At 47.5% G+C, this 16,137-nt stretch overlaps 1 protein-coding gene across 1 annotated transcript in view; it reads left to right on the top strand.

The window, feature by feature from the left end:
* The first annotated feature begins 428 nt into the window (after positions 1–428).
* The window catches only part of WDR27 (WD repeat domain 27), a 176,613-nt gene continuing 160,904 nt past the window's right edge, over positions 429–16,137 (top strand). The window contains exons 1-3 of the mRNA XM_074948788.1: positions 429–851; positions 3,024–3,225; positions 3,594–3,735. Coding sequence (XP_074804889.1) covers positions 3,031–3,225; positions 3,594–3,735 — 337 coding nt within the window. The 5' untranslated portion in view covers positions 429–851; positions 3,024–3,030. The remainder of the gene's footprint in view (positions 852–3,023; positions 3,226–3,593; positions 3,736–16,137) is intronic.

Here is a 16,137-nt window from a genome sequence, read left to right as displayed (position 1 = left end):
GGGCTGACCCTCCTGCTCTCCGCCCCACATCCGTCCCCATCGAGGGGCAGGCGGCCCTGCCCCGGCCCCACGAGCCTGTGCCCTCCCGCTACACCTGGCAGGGGGCCGGGAAAAGGCGGAGGGGTTCCGCGGCCTGAGTTGTCCCGCTCGGCAGCCCGTTGGCGTCTCCGCTACCTGAGAAACCGGCCGGCCGATGCGTTCTGCGCTGCGAGTCGCCGCAGATAGCGGGGGGCGGGGTGGGGGTAGACCGACGAGAGAGCGCCTGCGCCCCCGGCGGAAGTGCGCTATCATTATCGGGCCCTAACGTAAGGACCCCCGCCCCGCCACCAGGGGGGTGGGGCCACCACCTGCCAGTCCGGGGGGAGGCGGGAGGGCGTCGAACGCGGCGGCGACAGTGAGTGACGTAGTCGTTTTGACCAGGTGCCCTGTCTCCATGGAAACAGCGACGCATGGCGGTGCCGAGTTTGGCTCCTGTCGCTCCCCCGCGGTGTGAGCTGCGCGGAGCCCGGACCTAGAGCCAACGTTAAACGTCAGCAGGGGAGCAGCGGGCTCCCGCGTGCACCGTCTGGCGGCAGGGAGCCCTGGGGCAGGAGAGAAACGCTGACCGGGCTGGTCTACACCGGCAGCCGCACCGGAGGTGAAACGAATCCAGCCCAAGCTGTGCTCGGTCTCGCGCTGTCCCGGCTGCGGCACGTTAGCGGCGGGTGTCTGTTGGAAGCGCGCACCTGATGCCTGGAGCCGAGTGTGAACATCCCCGTCTGCAGGGCGAAATTGACCCGCGCGGGGCTGGGCCGCTCGAGTCCCGTCCAGCGATCGTCTCCCTTAAGCCTTGTTGTCAGCGTTTAAGTCCGGTATGAGCCTTGTGCTGGTCACAGGGGTGAATTACTGCACCCACGAAAAGTTCCCTTGAGTTTTAGGAGTAGGTGTGTGAAATCTGTTCAGGGACGCAAGGGCTTGCGGTGCAATCTACACAACCGTTTTAAAAGAGTACATTATAATCAAAACTGAAAATATTCTTTAAGGCTTTGGTTCTCAGTCTCAACCTTTTTGGGTTCAGGACCCATTGATAAATCTGGATGACCTGTAGCAACCCAGAAAATAGGTTTCGTGCCCTCCTGGCCCACCACCCAATATCTGGTTTAGTAAATATTTCTTACCTAGGATATATAATATGGATACTAATGTAATAAGTACACCACGTATACCTAGCAGTGGCTCCTGTCCCACAGGGCTGGCTGGGCTTGGCTTCCCACTCGTTTTGACCTTAGGGGTCACAACACTGCTCAGGCTTGGTCCAGTCCCCCTAATGAGGGCCCAGCTGGGCCAAATTTGTGTGAATGGTGTCATGACCTGGTAGATGGGATTGCAATGCTACTTTCACAAATTTGTCCCAGCTGGTCCCCCATTATCCTGATGGAGGGGCAGCTGGTCAAACCTGTGTGTGCTACAACACTTGGAATGGGGAGCCAAGCCTCTCTAGCCTTCTGGGACTGGAGCTACAGGATCTGCCTCTGTGAGGTTAGTATGGGGCAGGCTCTGTATCTTGCCAACTCTCTAATATTTAAAAACCAGACACTCTAGCAGGCGTGCCAGAACCTCCCCGTAAGAACGGCCATACTGGGTCAGACCAAAGGTCCATCTAGCCCAGTATCCTGTCTTCCAACAGTGGCCAATGCTAGGTGCCCCAGAGGGAATGAACAGATAATTAGCAAGTGATTCATTCTCAGCTCCTGGCAAACAAAGGCTAGGGACACCATCTCTGTCCATGGTGGTTAATAGCCATTGATGGGCCTATCCATGAATTTATCTAGCTCTTTTTTTGAACCCTCTTATAGTCTTCGCCTTCACAACATTCTCTGGCAAAGAGTTCCACAGGTTTACTGTGTGTTGCGTGAAGAAATACTTCCTTTTGTTGCTTGTTAATTTCATTTGGTGCCTCCTAGTTCTTGTGTCATGAGAAGGCGTAAATAACACTTCCTTATTTATTTTCTCCACACCAGTGGTGGTTTTGTAGACCTCTATCATATCCCCCCTTAGTTGTCTCTTTTTCAAGCTGAAAAGTTCCAGTCTTATTAATCTCTCCCCATATGGAAGCTGTTCCATACCCCTAATAATTTTTATTGCTCTTTTCTGAGCTTTTTCCAATTCCAATATATATTTTTTTTGAGATGGGGTGAAGCACTGGAATGGGTTGGTTTTTAAGGCCTGGCTTGAGAAAGCCCTGGCTGGGATGATTTAGTTGGTGTTGGTCCTGCTTCATTTTTATGTAGTTCCCCTTTTTGAAATTAAATGCCAGCTCCGCCTCTTCAGTCCAAGATCCCACTCCCCATTCTTTCCTCTTCCCTCCCACTCCTGTCGCTTGCTGCTCTTCTCCCCTCCTCTGCCCTGGTAGGGAGGGAGTCATTTGCGGAGCTGTGGCTGGGAGCTGCAGCCGCCTGATGCAGGTAGGAGCCAGCCTTGGCTGTGTAGGGACTGGTGCAGGTGATGACCCAGTGCCTCCCCCACCTGCAGTAAGGCTTTAGGTATCCGGTCAGGAGATGTGACCGGACACTGTCAGGTCCCCTCTTTGACCAGACTTTCTGGTTTTAAAAAAAAAGGGCACCTGGCCACCCTATCTGTACTCCTTTCCCCCTCCCCCTAGGCTTCCCACAGAACCTTTTGAGACATTCTGGTGACCCAATTTTGGGTCATAGTCCACAGGTTCTGAGCCTCTGCTTTAAGGTATATCTTATCTAACTTTGCATGCAGCACACTGTCAGATTTTTGGAATTGTTCTTGTAATATTGTCATTCCTCTACAAGACGTCACTGGGCAAAATCCTGCAAGATGCAGACAGCCTCTTTTGTAAAACTGGGTACTCTTTATCTCCAGTTGTTCGGAGTATTTGGCACTTTCAGAACCAGGCACAATGTCCAATAAACTGTCTCTGGGAGTATTCTATACTGGATGATTCAGAAGATAGCAAAACAAAAAAAATCTTAATGAGAATTTTTAGTGATATTCTAATGTGATGTTTATTTCAGCTGTCTTATGGAAAGCCCAGTGGACCTTTGTTTTACTGAAGAAGGATGTAGCCATGACATAGTTCTTGAGAAACAAATGTTTAGATCCAAAGTGCCAGAGTCTCATGTTCAACTTGCTTGTAATCTACATTACTGTGCTTTTCCTTTGAATGGAAATGAGCTATGCATCTGGAATACTGGCGATAACCCTGCTCATCATCAGGTAAAACCCAAAACTTGTGTGTTTAGATTTTCAGTGTCATATTTTAAAAGAGCATTAAAATGGATGGGGGAAAAAAAGAAAAATGTTGGGTTTGGGTACATCATTTTTTGTAGTGTAGGCTATTGTCCTTACTAGACTCCACATTTTATATTTGGAATGTGGACAATTATTTGACTGTTCTTTTGGCAAGCACGGCAGTAAGCCATAATGCAGTTTGGTGAATGGATTTTAATCATTAAAGAAAATTCAGTTTGGATGAATAATTGAATGTTGCTAGTTAGCAAATAAGAGGGGAAAAATACAGCTTTGTTTTCATCATAATTGCAAATGACCTATGGACATAAAAAATGTTATATTATATTTGCCAGCCATTGCACTTGGTAGGACATCACCATTCAATCACGGCACTGGCGTTTGGAAGTAAAATCAATCCACTTCTTGTCTGCTCTGCTTCCTGTGACTATGTGATAGTATGGAACCTGGATGAGTGCACAAAGAAAGCACTACAAGGTAATGTGTTTTTATAGAAAAGTTACTTTTGAGTAGCAAGTGGTAAATGTGACTTCTTAAGGCTAGATTCTGTCACCCTTAATCATGATTAATAGTACCTTATTAATTGATAGGCATTACCATGGATCAGATCAGCAGTCTTTCTCCTGAGGGGGAGGTTTGTAAGACTCCTTTTGCTATTTAACACCCTCCTGAGTAAAGGGTAAAAAGGGAAGATATGAGTGCTCAGCATAACATTTGGATGTTGAGAACAAAATTAATCAAGGAACCAAAAAACATGAAGAGAATAAATTCTTGAATTACCTATAGTCTGAACTGAATTCAAACCAATGCTGGGCGCCTCTGTAACAAACAAGAGGAATTGGAATTGCTTATTTATGAGCATAATTTCAATCTAGTTGGTATTACTGAAACCTGATGGGATGATTCATGATTATGGAACATTTAACAAAAATGGTTAGAACCTATTTAGGGAGGACCAAGTCGGCAAATGGGGAGGGAGGATGGCACTCTGTCAAAAATGGCATTACCTGTGTGAGTTACTTATAACTTGAAGAATATTATCTTGAATGCTCATGGATCAATGTCTTAACAGATGAAGCACAAGGTGGACTATTAGTTGGTGTCTGCTACAGACCACCAAATCACAGTAGGGAACAGGATAACTGCCTCCTTACGCACTTATCAGTAATGTGTAGGGGAAAAAAAGCTATGTGATCCTGGGGAGGATGTCCATTTGAGTGACGTATGCTGGAGGTCTCATGCTGCCACTTCTAAACATCCTTGGATTTTCTAAACCTTATAGATAACAATTTTTCTAACTCAGTGTTGCAAACAACAAAGGGGAATTCTTTCAGACCTCCTCTTAACAGATAAAGAGGAACTGATCATAGAACTAAAAATGGTAGCTTAGCTGCAAGTGATCACATTTATAGTGTTCAAGAAAAATAAAGTCCAGACCAGGTAGAGGGGGTGTGGTGTGTGTGAGAGAGAGAGAGAATATGATAATTGGGAGTCATTTAAGAACCCCTTACTGGATGCCCCAAAAGCTACAATCAAGGAAGAAGGCCATCTGTACCAGATTGATAAGTGAATGCAACTATACAAAATAAAATGTAATAACTGAAAGAAAAGGGAAATTGATAGCACAGTATATAAATCTGAAGTTAGGAATTGTAGCAAATTGCTAAGGGAAGCAAAGGGACACAAAGACCTCTATAGCCAGCAGAGTTAAGGACAATAAAAGGCATTTTAAATATATTTAGGAAACATAATCCTGACAATGGTATTGCTCCATTACTAGATAGAAATGGCAGAATTATCAATAATGCAGAAAAGGCAGAAGTGTTAATATTTACTATTCTGTATTTTGGGAGAAAAAAGTAGATGTCATAGTCTCATCATGTGGCGATGTGAAAACTCTTTTCATTCCACTCGTATCTATAGAGGATGTTAAACAGCAGCTATTAAAGTTTAGACTTTTTTTTTAAAGCAGAAGGTCCAGATAACTTGCATCCAAGAGTTTTAAAAGAGCTTGGACCATTAACATTGATTTCTATTAAGTCTTGGAACGCTGGGGAAGTTCCAGAAGACTAAAAGAAAATGGTAATTCTCGGCCTGTTAGCCTGATATTGACCCCAGGCAAAATAATAGAGCAACTGATACAGGACTCGATTAATAAAGAATTAAAGTAGGGTAATATAATTTAATGCAAATCAATACATGTATATGGAAAATCACTCCTGTCAAACTAACCTGATATCCTTTTTGAGAGACTACAGGTCTGGTTGTTAAAAATAATAGGGTTGATGTAACGTACTTAGGCTTCTGTAAAGTGTATGATTTAGTACCGCTCAACATTTTGATTAAAAGCTAAAATAATATAAAGCAAACATGGCACACATTTTCTTTTTGAGAATGCAGGCTAACACGCCTGCTACTCTGAAACCTGTCATTAAAACCTGGCTTACTGATAGGTCTCCCACTGTAATTGTAAATGGAGAATTGTCATAGCGAGTCTTTCCAGTGGAGTCCCACAGGGATCAGTTCTGTACTTGTTAATATTTTTATCAATGATGTGGAAGAAAACACACAATCACAACTGAAAAAAGTCTGCAGACGTTACAAAACTTGGAGCGGAAAATAATGAAGAAAACAGGTCACTGATTCAGAGTGATTTTGGATTGTTCGATCAACTGGGCTCAAGCAAACAATCTGTGTTTTGAATATGGCTAAATGTATACATCTAAAAAACAAGAATGTAGGCCATGCTGTCAGGATGGAGCATTCTGTCCTAGGGAGCAGTGACTGTGAAAAATATCTGGGGGGCATGATCGATAATCAGCCGAACATGAGTCCCGGTAAGATGCTATTGCCGAAAGAGCTAATACAATGCTGGGATGCATAAACAGCTGGGAATGCTGGGAATCTTGAGTAAGAGTAGAAGAGGTTATTTTATCTCTGTTTGGCAATGGTGCAACTGTTGCTGGAAGACTGTATCCAGTTTTGGTGCCTGCAATTAAAAAAGATGGTGGTAACTTAGGATATGTCTACACTACGAAATTAGGTCAAATTTATAGAAGTTGGTTTTGTAGAAAGCGTTTTTATACAGTCGATTGTGTGTGTCCCTACATGAATGCTCTAAGTGGACTTAGACGGCAGAGTGTGTCCACAGTACTGAGGCAACTGTCGACTTCCAGAGCGTTGCACTGTGGGTAGCTATCCCACAGTTTCCGTAGTCTCCACCACCCATTTGAATTCTGGGTAGAAATCCCAATGCCTGATGGGACAAAAACTTGTCACGGGTGGTTCTGGGTACATATCATCAGGCCCTCCCTCTGTGAAAGTAACTGCAGACAGTCGTTTCGCACCTTTTTTCCTGGGTTACCCATGCAGATGCCATACCACAGCAAGCATGGAGCCCGCTCAGCTCACCATCACCGTATGTCTCCTGGGTGCTGGCAGGCACGGTACTGCATTGCTACACAGCAGCAGTTCATTGCCTTTTGGCAGCAAATAGTGCAGTATGACTGGTAGCCATCGTTGCTGTACTCCAGGGTGCTCTTTTAGTCGACCTTGGTGAGGTTGGTCGGGGCGCCTGGGCAGACACGGGAGTGACTCAGCCAGGTTATTTCCCTTTTAAGTTTTGTCTCATGGCGATTCAGTCCTGCCGGCAGTCATACTGCACCATCTTCTGCCGAGCAGCCAGGAGACGACTATGGCTAGCAGTCATACTGCACTGTCTGCTGCCATCAAGATGTATAAAGATAGATGAAGTGGATCAAAACAAGAAATAGACCAGATATGTTTTGTATTCATTTTCTCCCCCACTCCCTCCGTGAAATCAACAGCCTGCTAAACCCAGGGTTTTGAGTTCGATCCTTGAGAGGGCCATTCTGTTTCTCCTTGATGCAAAGCCACCACCTTTGTTGATTTTAATTCCCTGTAAGCCATGTTGTCAGTCGCCCCTCCCTGCACCAGAGCAACAGCAGACAATCGTTTCGTGCCTTTTTTCAGCACAGACGCCGTAGCAGTGGGAACATGGAGCCCGCACAGATCACTGCAGCAATTATGAGCACTAAACACCGTGTGTGTTATCCAGCAGGATATGCAGAACCATAACCTGCAAGAAAAGTGAAACCAGGTGAGGAGGAGGTGACTGCAGCACGGTGACAAGAGTGGTGAGGACATGGACATAGACTTCTCACAAAGTACGGGCCCCTGCAATGTGCACATCATGGTGTCAGCTGGGCAGGTTCATGGCATGGAACGCCGATTCTGGGCCCGGGAAACAAGCACAGACTGGTGGGACTGTGTAGTGTTGCAGGTCTGGGACAATTCCCAGTGGCTGTGAAACTTTCGCATGCGTAAGGGCACTTTCATGGAACTTTGTGACTTGCTTTCCGCTGCCCTGAAATGCAAGAATACCAAGTTGAGAGCAGCCCTCACAGTTGAGAAGCGAGTGGCGATAGCCCTGTGGAAGCTTGCAATGCCAGACAGCTACTGGTCGGTCGGGAATCAATTTGGAGTGGGCAAATCTACTGTGGGGGCTGCTGTGATGCAAGTAGCCAACGCAATCAAAGATCTGCTGATATCAAGGGTAGTGACTCTGGGAAATGTGCAGGTCACAGTGGATGGCTTTGCTGCAATGGGATTCCCTAACTCTGGTGGGGCAATAGATGGAACCCATATCCCTATCTTGGCATCGGAGCACCAAGGCAGTGAGTACATAAACCGAAAGGGGTACTTTTCAACGGTGCTGCAAGCACTGGTGGATCACAAGGGACATTTCACCAACATCAACGTGGGATGGCCGGAAAACGACACTCGCATCTTCAGGAACTCTGGTCTGTTTCAACAGCTGCAGCAAGTTGACTTATTTTCTGGTCTGGAAAATAACTGTTGGGGATGTTGAAATGCCTATAGTTATCCTTGGGGACCCAGCCTACCCCTTAATGCCATGGCTCATGAAGCCATACACAGGCACCCTGGACAGTAGTCAGGAGCTGTTCAGCTACAGGCTGAGCAAGTGCAGAATAGTGATAGAATGTGCATTTGGGTTTTTAAAAGCACCCTGGCGCAATTTCCTGAGTCATTTAGAACTTAGTGAAACTAATATTCCTATTGTTATTACTGCTTGCTGTGCGCTCTACAATATCTGTGAGCATAAGGGGAAGATGTTTATGGTGGGGTGGGAGGTTGAGGCAAATCACCTGCCTGCTGATTATGCGCAGCCAGATACCAGGGCGGTTAGAAGAGTACAGGAGCGCACGGTGCAAATCAGAGAAGCTTTGAAAACCAGTTTCATGACTGGCCAGGCTACGGTGTGAAAGTTTTGTTGGTTTCTCTTTGATAAACTCCCCCCCACCCCCCCGGGTTTACTCTACTTTCCTGTAAATTAAGCACCCTCCCTTCGATCACTGCTGGCAGAGGCAATCACATTCATGCATTCTTTATTTATTCATCACACAAATAGGGGGATAACTGCTAAGGTAGCCCAGGAGGGGGGGTGGTGGTGGTGGTGGAGGGAAGGACAAGGCCACACAGCACTTTAAAACTTATTGAATGCCAGCCTTCTGTTGCTTGGGCAATCCTCTGGGGTGGAGTGGCTGGGTGGCCGGAGGCCCTCCCCCACCGCGTTCTTGGGCGTCTGCGTGAGGAGGCTATGGAACTTGGGGAGGAGGGCGGTTGGTTACGCAGGGGCTGTAGCAGTGGTCTGTGTTCCTACTGCCTTTCCTGTAGCTCAACCATACGCTGGAGCCTATGAGTTTGATCCTCCAGAAGCCTGAGCATTGACTCCTGCCTTCTTTTAGCAAGCTGACGCCACCTACCATCTTCAGCCTGCCACCTCTCCTTGTGGTCATATTGTCTTTTCCTGCACTCTGATATTGTCTGCGTCCATGTATTTTGCTGTGTTCTGTCAGTGGGAGGACAGCATGAGGTCAGAGAACGTTTCAGCGCAAGTAGGTTTTTTTTGCCTTCTAATCTTCCCTAGCCTCTGGGAAGGAGAAACATATGCAGCTGGTGGAGGGGGGGAAAAAAGGGAGAGTGGTAGTTAAAAAGACACATTTTATAGAACAATGGGTATACTCTTTCACAGTAAACCTTGCTGTTAACATTACATAGCACATATGCTTCCATTACAAGGTCGCATTTTGCCTCTTATTGAGGGTGTGCCGGTTTGGTATGAGAGATCACTCACGCAGGGCCGGGCAACAGAATTTGGCTTGCAGGCAGCCATGGTAAGCCACGGTCTTTTGGCTTCTTTAACCTTCATAACATATGGGAATGGCTTCAAACAGCAGCGCCCTCATTTCCCATACGAAGTAGCCGTTGGGTTGGCCATTAAAAATGGGTTGGGCTGCGGTTTCCGGGTTCACATGAAGCAGAAACCCAACTACCCCCCCCGCCCTCCTCAACCACACACAATTCTTTGGGATGATGGCTTTACCCCTCCCCCCCACCATCTGGCTAACAGCAGGGAAGATTTCTGTTCAGCCACAGGCAAACAGTCCAGCAGGAACAGGCACCTCTGAATGTCTGCTTATTAAAGCAACCCTATTTCAACCAGGTGACCAAGAATGATATCAGTCTCCTGAGGGTAACACAGAGAGAGAAAGAACGGATGTTGTTTGAATGCCAGCAACCACCGGGACCATACGCTGCCATGCTTTGTTCTGCAATGATTCCCAACTACGTGCTACTGGCCTGGCGTGGTAAAGTGTCCTATCATGGAGGACAGAATAAGGCTGCCCTCCCCAGAAACCTTTTGCAAAGGCTTGGGGAGTACATCCAAGAGAGCTTTATGGAGATGTCCCTGGAGGATTTCTGCTCCATCCCCAGACATGTTAACAGACTTTTCCAGTAGCTGTACTGGCCACAAATGCCAGGGTAAATTAATCATGAAACATGCTTGCTTTTAAACCATGTATAATATTTACAAAGGTACACTCACCAGAGGTCCCTTTTCCGCATTCAGGGTCCGGAAGCCCACCTTGGGTGGGTTTGGGGGGTACTGGCTTCAGGTCCAGGGTGATAAACAGATCCTGGCTGTTGGGGAAACCGGTTTCTCCACTTCCTTGCTGTGAGCTATCTACAACCTCCTCCTCATCTTCCTCGCCCCCAAAACCCGCTTTCGTGTTGTCTCCCACTCCTTGGACGGAGTCAAAGCACAGGGTTGGGGTAGTGGTGGCTGCACCCCCTAGAATGGCATGCAGCTCATCATAGAAGCAGCATGTCTGGGGCTCTGAACCAGAGCGGCTGTTTGCCTCTCTGGTTTTTTGGTAGGCTTGCCTGAGCGCCTTAATTTTCACGTGGCAGTGCTATGGGTCGCTGTTATAGCCTCTGTCCTTCATGCCATTGGAGATTTTTTCAAATATTTTGGCATTTCGTCTTTTTGAAAGGAGTTCATTGCCCTTCTGGGGTACTCAAAGTTCCAAAATAAACAATCCCTTCAACGATAGTCCCACATTACTACAAACAAAAAGTCTTTCACCCTTCCTCGTTCAACCTATAATTTGCTGTTCCTCTTATGGACTTCTTCCCTGGAGCCTAGCCAACCCAGGCAGTTATTGCCTCCCTCCTTGAGCTGGATGGCCCCAGCTCTCCTCCTGGAATTGTATATACTTTTCACTAGTCCATGTCTCTTAAATCAAGAAACCCAGCCCTCTTCCTGGAGCTGGGTAATACAGGCTGTTATTACCTCCTTCCTTAAGACAGGAGTCTCTCACTCTCCTCCTGGAGCAGGGTGTCCTTTAGTATGCTGTAAAGCCATACCCAGCTTCTTCCTCAGATGACCCTGCTTAGTCCAGAGGATTTCACACCCTTTCCCTGCTGGTGCCTGCCCAGTTAGATGGGAATAAACAGCATACAGGCTAATCCCCATTGCCCAGCTCATTCCTGATTGGTCAGATGAGAGAGGAGCCTTACCCCTCCCTCTCTACAGGGCTCCTGGCCCCAAACCCTTAAAGATATAGTGATGGGATTTTCTCCCAAGCATCACTTATTCCCTACACCACTTCCTCTCTACCCACATTCCCTTTAGGTCCTTATATTAGACATTTCAAACGCTTAAAAGGTCACTTGGGGGGTGGGCAGTCCACTAAATGTTACTGCCTTTAAGAGACAGACTGCCACATCACAAAGCCACTAGAGGAAGTTTCCTCTTAATCCTCTAGTAGTTAAGGGTTGACTTATGTCCTGAAGCATGAGAAAATATATATATGTATCCTTTCAAAAACTCCTACTTTGCTTGTTAAAGTCTCTCTTGGTCTCTACTCCCTGTTGAATTTGTAAACATTTGTATTATGAAGACTTTATAAATGTAAAATATTTTCATAATCATTTGCTTTGTGATCAAGCTCACTAAGGAACAGGAGAGGGGCAGAGACTTGGAGCATTGACATGAAGGAGGGACATTGAGTTGTGGGACATATGGAAAAGGCTGTGGTACTGGGAAACTGGTGTGTAGCAGTGTGTGGAGCCAGGGAGCCTGGATTTATAAAGGGCTTGGGAGCAGGGTTCCTTATTGCCCAGATTTCCTACTTCCTCTACACCTCCTGGTCTCCCCCTTCGCCCCTCAGCAGATCCTGTTATTTCTTTCTTCTCTCGAACTGTCCCCTGCACTTTAGTTCTTGCTTATTTTCTCTTACCAGATACCCACCATCTGCATAAGGGTAGACGATGGGATTCTTAGTCTGACAAATCTTTTCCCCCCCGATTAACCATGGCAAGTTCATCATACAAAAACTGTCTCAGTAATGGACCTCTACTTATTAGTACTTTACTTTGTTTGCAACCTTCCCCCCCCCCCCCCCCGTTTTCTTCCCCACCATTTCTTAGCTCCTAACAGCAACAGTGGACTGAGTGGGGGGAAATTGCTTGGTATAGAAGAAATAAATCAGAATAAATAACTTAATTTTATAAACATTGGAAAAATATTTTTTCTCCAAACTACCCCAATCATAACTCAGCACTGGCCAACTCAGATGAGCAGGGAAAGCATGAGAGGAACTTGGCTATCCACCCCAGTGGGGATGGGACCACCCGAGTAGATCAACTGTGGTGGTTTATCCCTACAGAGAGATGGGACAAAAAGGCCATTCTGGCACAACTCAAGGCCCACCACAGGATCCCCATGAAGTGTGGGAGCCCAGACAGTCAAAGCACCTCCCCAGTCAAGTGACTACTTCATGTGCAGTTAACTGGGCCACTTCTAGCTGACTTTAGAGCTTGCAAGACAGAGAAACTGGTGGTGTCAGTACAAGTTAATGGAGTCTGGGCCCACAGCTTAATAGACATGAGGGAGAAACTTCAGGCACCCTATTCTTTCAGTGCATCCATGAGGTGTATGTCTGTATGCCATGAGGCAAGTCCAGTTAACAATACAGAACTGCACAGACATCACTCATGTAGGGGTGGCCCTGAACTTAGCCTACCCTAATATAATTGGGTGATACAAGAAGTTATTACAGGTACTGATGGAATTAGGAAGGGGAGGGTGGTCCCTGGAGGGGACAGTGGGAGAGACAGAAGATGCAATGAGAGGAGACCTCCAGGGGTTGGTTGGATTAGGTGGAGATGACAGCTCAGGGGAAGGAACATCAATGCCCTTAGGTAATGGTCCCAACCCCAAAAACAATGACCATAGGGAAGGGCCTTTCATGTCCCCAGTCAATGATCCTACTCATGGCCCATGCCCTGCAGTAGCTCAGGCTAAGGACTAGCACACTCCATCCCCTGATGTAGAGCTGCTTTTGAGCTGAGTTGACTTCATTGTCAAGCAGCAGAATCATTTAACATTTGTCGAGACCTACAAACAGATTGTCCATGTCAACAATAAAGTACACGAGCCACAATTATGAAAACAATAGCCACAGTTTGAATTACAAAGGGGAAAAAATACTGGTTGGCAAAAGACCCACAGACCAGAGAAGACTAGCTGTAACTCCTTGTTCCCAAAAAGTTTCAATGGGAAGTGTTAAATCTGGCCTTCATAATATACTGCAAAGGACATCTTGGGTAGGAAAAAACACTGGAAATGGTGACCCTGAGCTTTTGTTGGCCTCAAGTCCACCAGGAAGTGTGGGAGTATTGTGCTTCATGCCCCAAATGTCAGTGGGTGAATCCCAGGAAGGTCCCTAAGGCCACTCTAGTATGTGCCCCCCCCCAACACACACACATTGTAGGGACCCTATTCAAAAAACTAGGGATGGGTTTAATAGGGTCACTGGAAAAAGCGTGCAAGGCACCAATACATAGTGATCGTGGACTAAGCTTCATGCTACCCTGAGGCGATGCCCCTCTGCTCCACAAAGGCGGCAGTCATCATCACCAAGCTGATAAATGTTTTGCCTAGGTAGGGATTCCTAAAGAAATAATTGCTGGCCAGGGAACCATTTTTGTGTCACAGGTAATGGAAGACCTATGTAACTTGTGGAAGGTGAAAGCCCTAAGAACATTTGTTTATCACTGACAAACTGGTGGAGTGTTTCAATAAAACCATGACAGAGATACTTAAGAAGTTTGTGGCCTCCGATCCTCATTAGTGGAATCGGCTCCTACCCTCCCTTCCGTTCTTCATGTGGGAAGTTCCCTAAACTTCTATGGGATTTTCTCCATTTGAGTTGCATTATGGGAGACAGCCCTGGGGAATGTTAAATCTGATTAATGAAACATGGAAGGGACATGAATCAGTCCACCAACTCAGGACAGTATATACTGTGATTAAGAGAGAAGTTAAAATTCCTGTGTGAGTTTGCAAAGGAGAACTTGTTGAAGACTCAACATGACCAAGAGAAGAACTATAACAAAGGTGCCCATATCCGAGAATTCCAAACGCGCCCAGGTGCTGCTTCTGTTACTTAACTCTGAGTCTAAACTGTTGGCTTGGTGTCAGGGTCTCTTTCAAATAATAAGAAGGTTTGGAGCTGTAGATTATGAAGTTCACCAGCCTGGGAAGAGGTAAGCCTCACAAATAAATCACATCAATTTACCAAAAGTATGGAAAGAACAGGAGCGACTCTTCATCACTCCATTCCCCACTGAACCTGAACTGTGCCACAGTGGTTCTTCAGCTGGGGACTGTATCAACCAGGGAAGGCTTATGACCCCACAGGAACAGCAGATACACACTCATCAGCACATTCCCCTCTGTGTTTTTGGCACCACCAGGCCAGATGCATCTGGTGCTCCATTATATAGAGACTGAACCTGGCCAGAAAGCGTGCAACCATTACCCAGAAAAAATGTGGGCGATTGTGAGACAAGAGCTACAGAAAATGTTGGCCATGAGGGTCATCCAGGAGTCTCACAGTGAGTGGTGAAGTCCAATAATGCTTGTACCCAGACAGGACAGCTCAACATGGTTCTGCATAGATTTTCAAAAGTGAATGCAAGATCCAAATTTGATGTCTGTCCCATACTGCATGTCGACGAATTGCTGGAGAGGCTGCCAGGTATATATTCACCCTTAACCTATCTAAAGGGTACTGGCAGATGCCCATATCTGTGATTCCAGTGAAAAAACGGTCTTTTTTTAATGCTCCTGGGCTTATTCCAGTTTAGAACTATGCTCTTAGATCTGCATGGGGCAATGGTTGTGTTCCAGAGGTTAATGGATAAGGTATTGTGCCCCCATAGTCAATATATGGCTGCTTATATCAACAATATTGTCATCTAGAGCAGAACCTGGGACAACCACATACATCACCTCCCAGTGGTCCCACAGACAGTCCAAGAGGCCAGACTGACAGCTAACCTGGCTAAAGGTTGATTAGCCAACCGGGAACTATCTGGGGTACACTGTGGGCGGGGGACAGCTATGCCCATTAGTAAGGAAGGTAAAGGCCTTGTCACAAGGCCAGATCCCCTCTATGAAGAGACAAGTACACAGCTTCCTGGGGCTAGTGGGATACTGTATGCAGTGGTTCACAAACCTTAGCAACCCAAGAACCCCCATTTTGATTTAAAAATTTTCAGGGCCCCCCTGCCCTGCCCCTTCTCTGAGGCCCCGCCCCTGCTCATTCCATCCCCCCTCCTGCTGTCGCTCGCTCTCCCCACCCTCACTCGCTCTCACTAGGCAGGGGCATGAGATTGGGATGCTGGAGGGGGATGAGGGCTCTGGGTTGGGGCTGAGGATGAGGGGTTTGGGGTGTAGAAGGGGGCTCAAGGCTGGGGCAGGAGGTTGGAGTGTGGGGGTGAGGGCTCTGGGGTGTGGCAGGGGATGAGGGGTTTGGGATGCAGCAGCGGGCTCAAGGGTGGGGCAGAGGGTTGGGGTGTGTGTGAGGATGTGGGCTCTGGGAGGGAGTTTGGGTGGGGGAGGGGACTCCGTACTGGGGCAAGGGGTTGGGGTGTGGAAGGTGTTCAGGGTGCGGGGTCCTGGCAGTGCTTACTGCAGCTCCCAGGAAGTGGCCGCCAGGTCCCTGTGGCCCCTAGGTGCATGGGCGGCCCGTGAGGCTCTGTCCGCTGCCCACGCCAGCAGGCGCTGTCCCCGCAGCTCCCATTGGTCGTAGTTCCTGAGCTGGCACTTGGGGTGGGGCAACTTGCGAAGCCTCCATGGGCTGCCACAGGGACCTGGCGTCCGCTTCCGGGAGCCACACGGAACCAAGGCAGGTAGGGAGCCTGCCTTAGCCCCGGGCAGGCAACTCTACTAGTGCCTCTTGCACGCTGCTGAACAGCTGTTCCCTGGCATGCAGGAGGTACTGGGAGGGAGGGGAAGGAGTTATCAGCGGGGCCCTTGGACCTCCTGGAGTACGCTTGCGGAACCCCAGGGGTCTGCGGACCCCAGTTTGAGTAATGCTGCTGTAGGTTGTTCCTACCCAACTTTGCCACAATAGCTGCACCCCTAACAGGCTAGTAAAAGATGCCACACCCAGAAAGATCCAGTAGACTGTGGCCTGTGAC

Source organism: Natator depressus, chromosome 3, assembly GCF_965152275.1.
Source record: "Natator depressus isolate rNatDep1 chromosome 3, rNatDep2.hap1, whole genome shotgun sequence".
NCBI classification, from domain to species: Eukaryota; Metazoa; Chordata; order Testudines; family Cheloniidae; genus Natator; species Natator depressus.
Note: the sequence above shows the minus strand (reverse complement) of the source record. Positions and strands in the feature narration are given on the sequence as shown.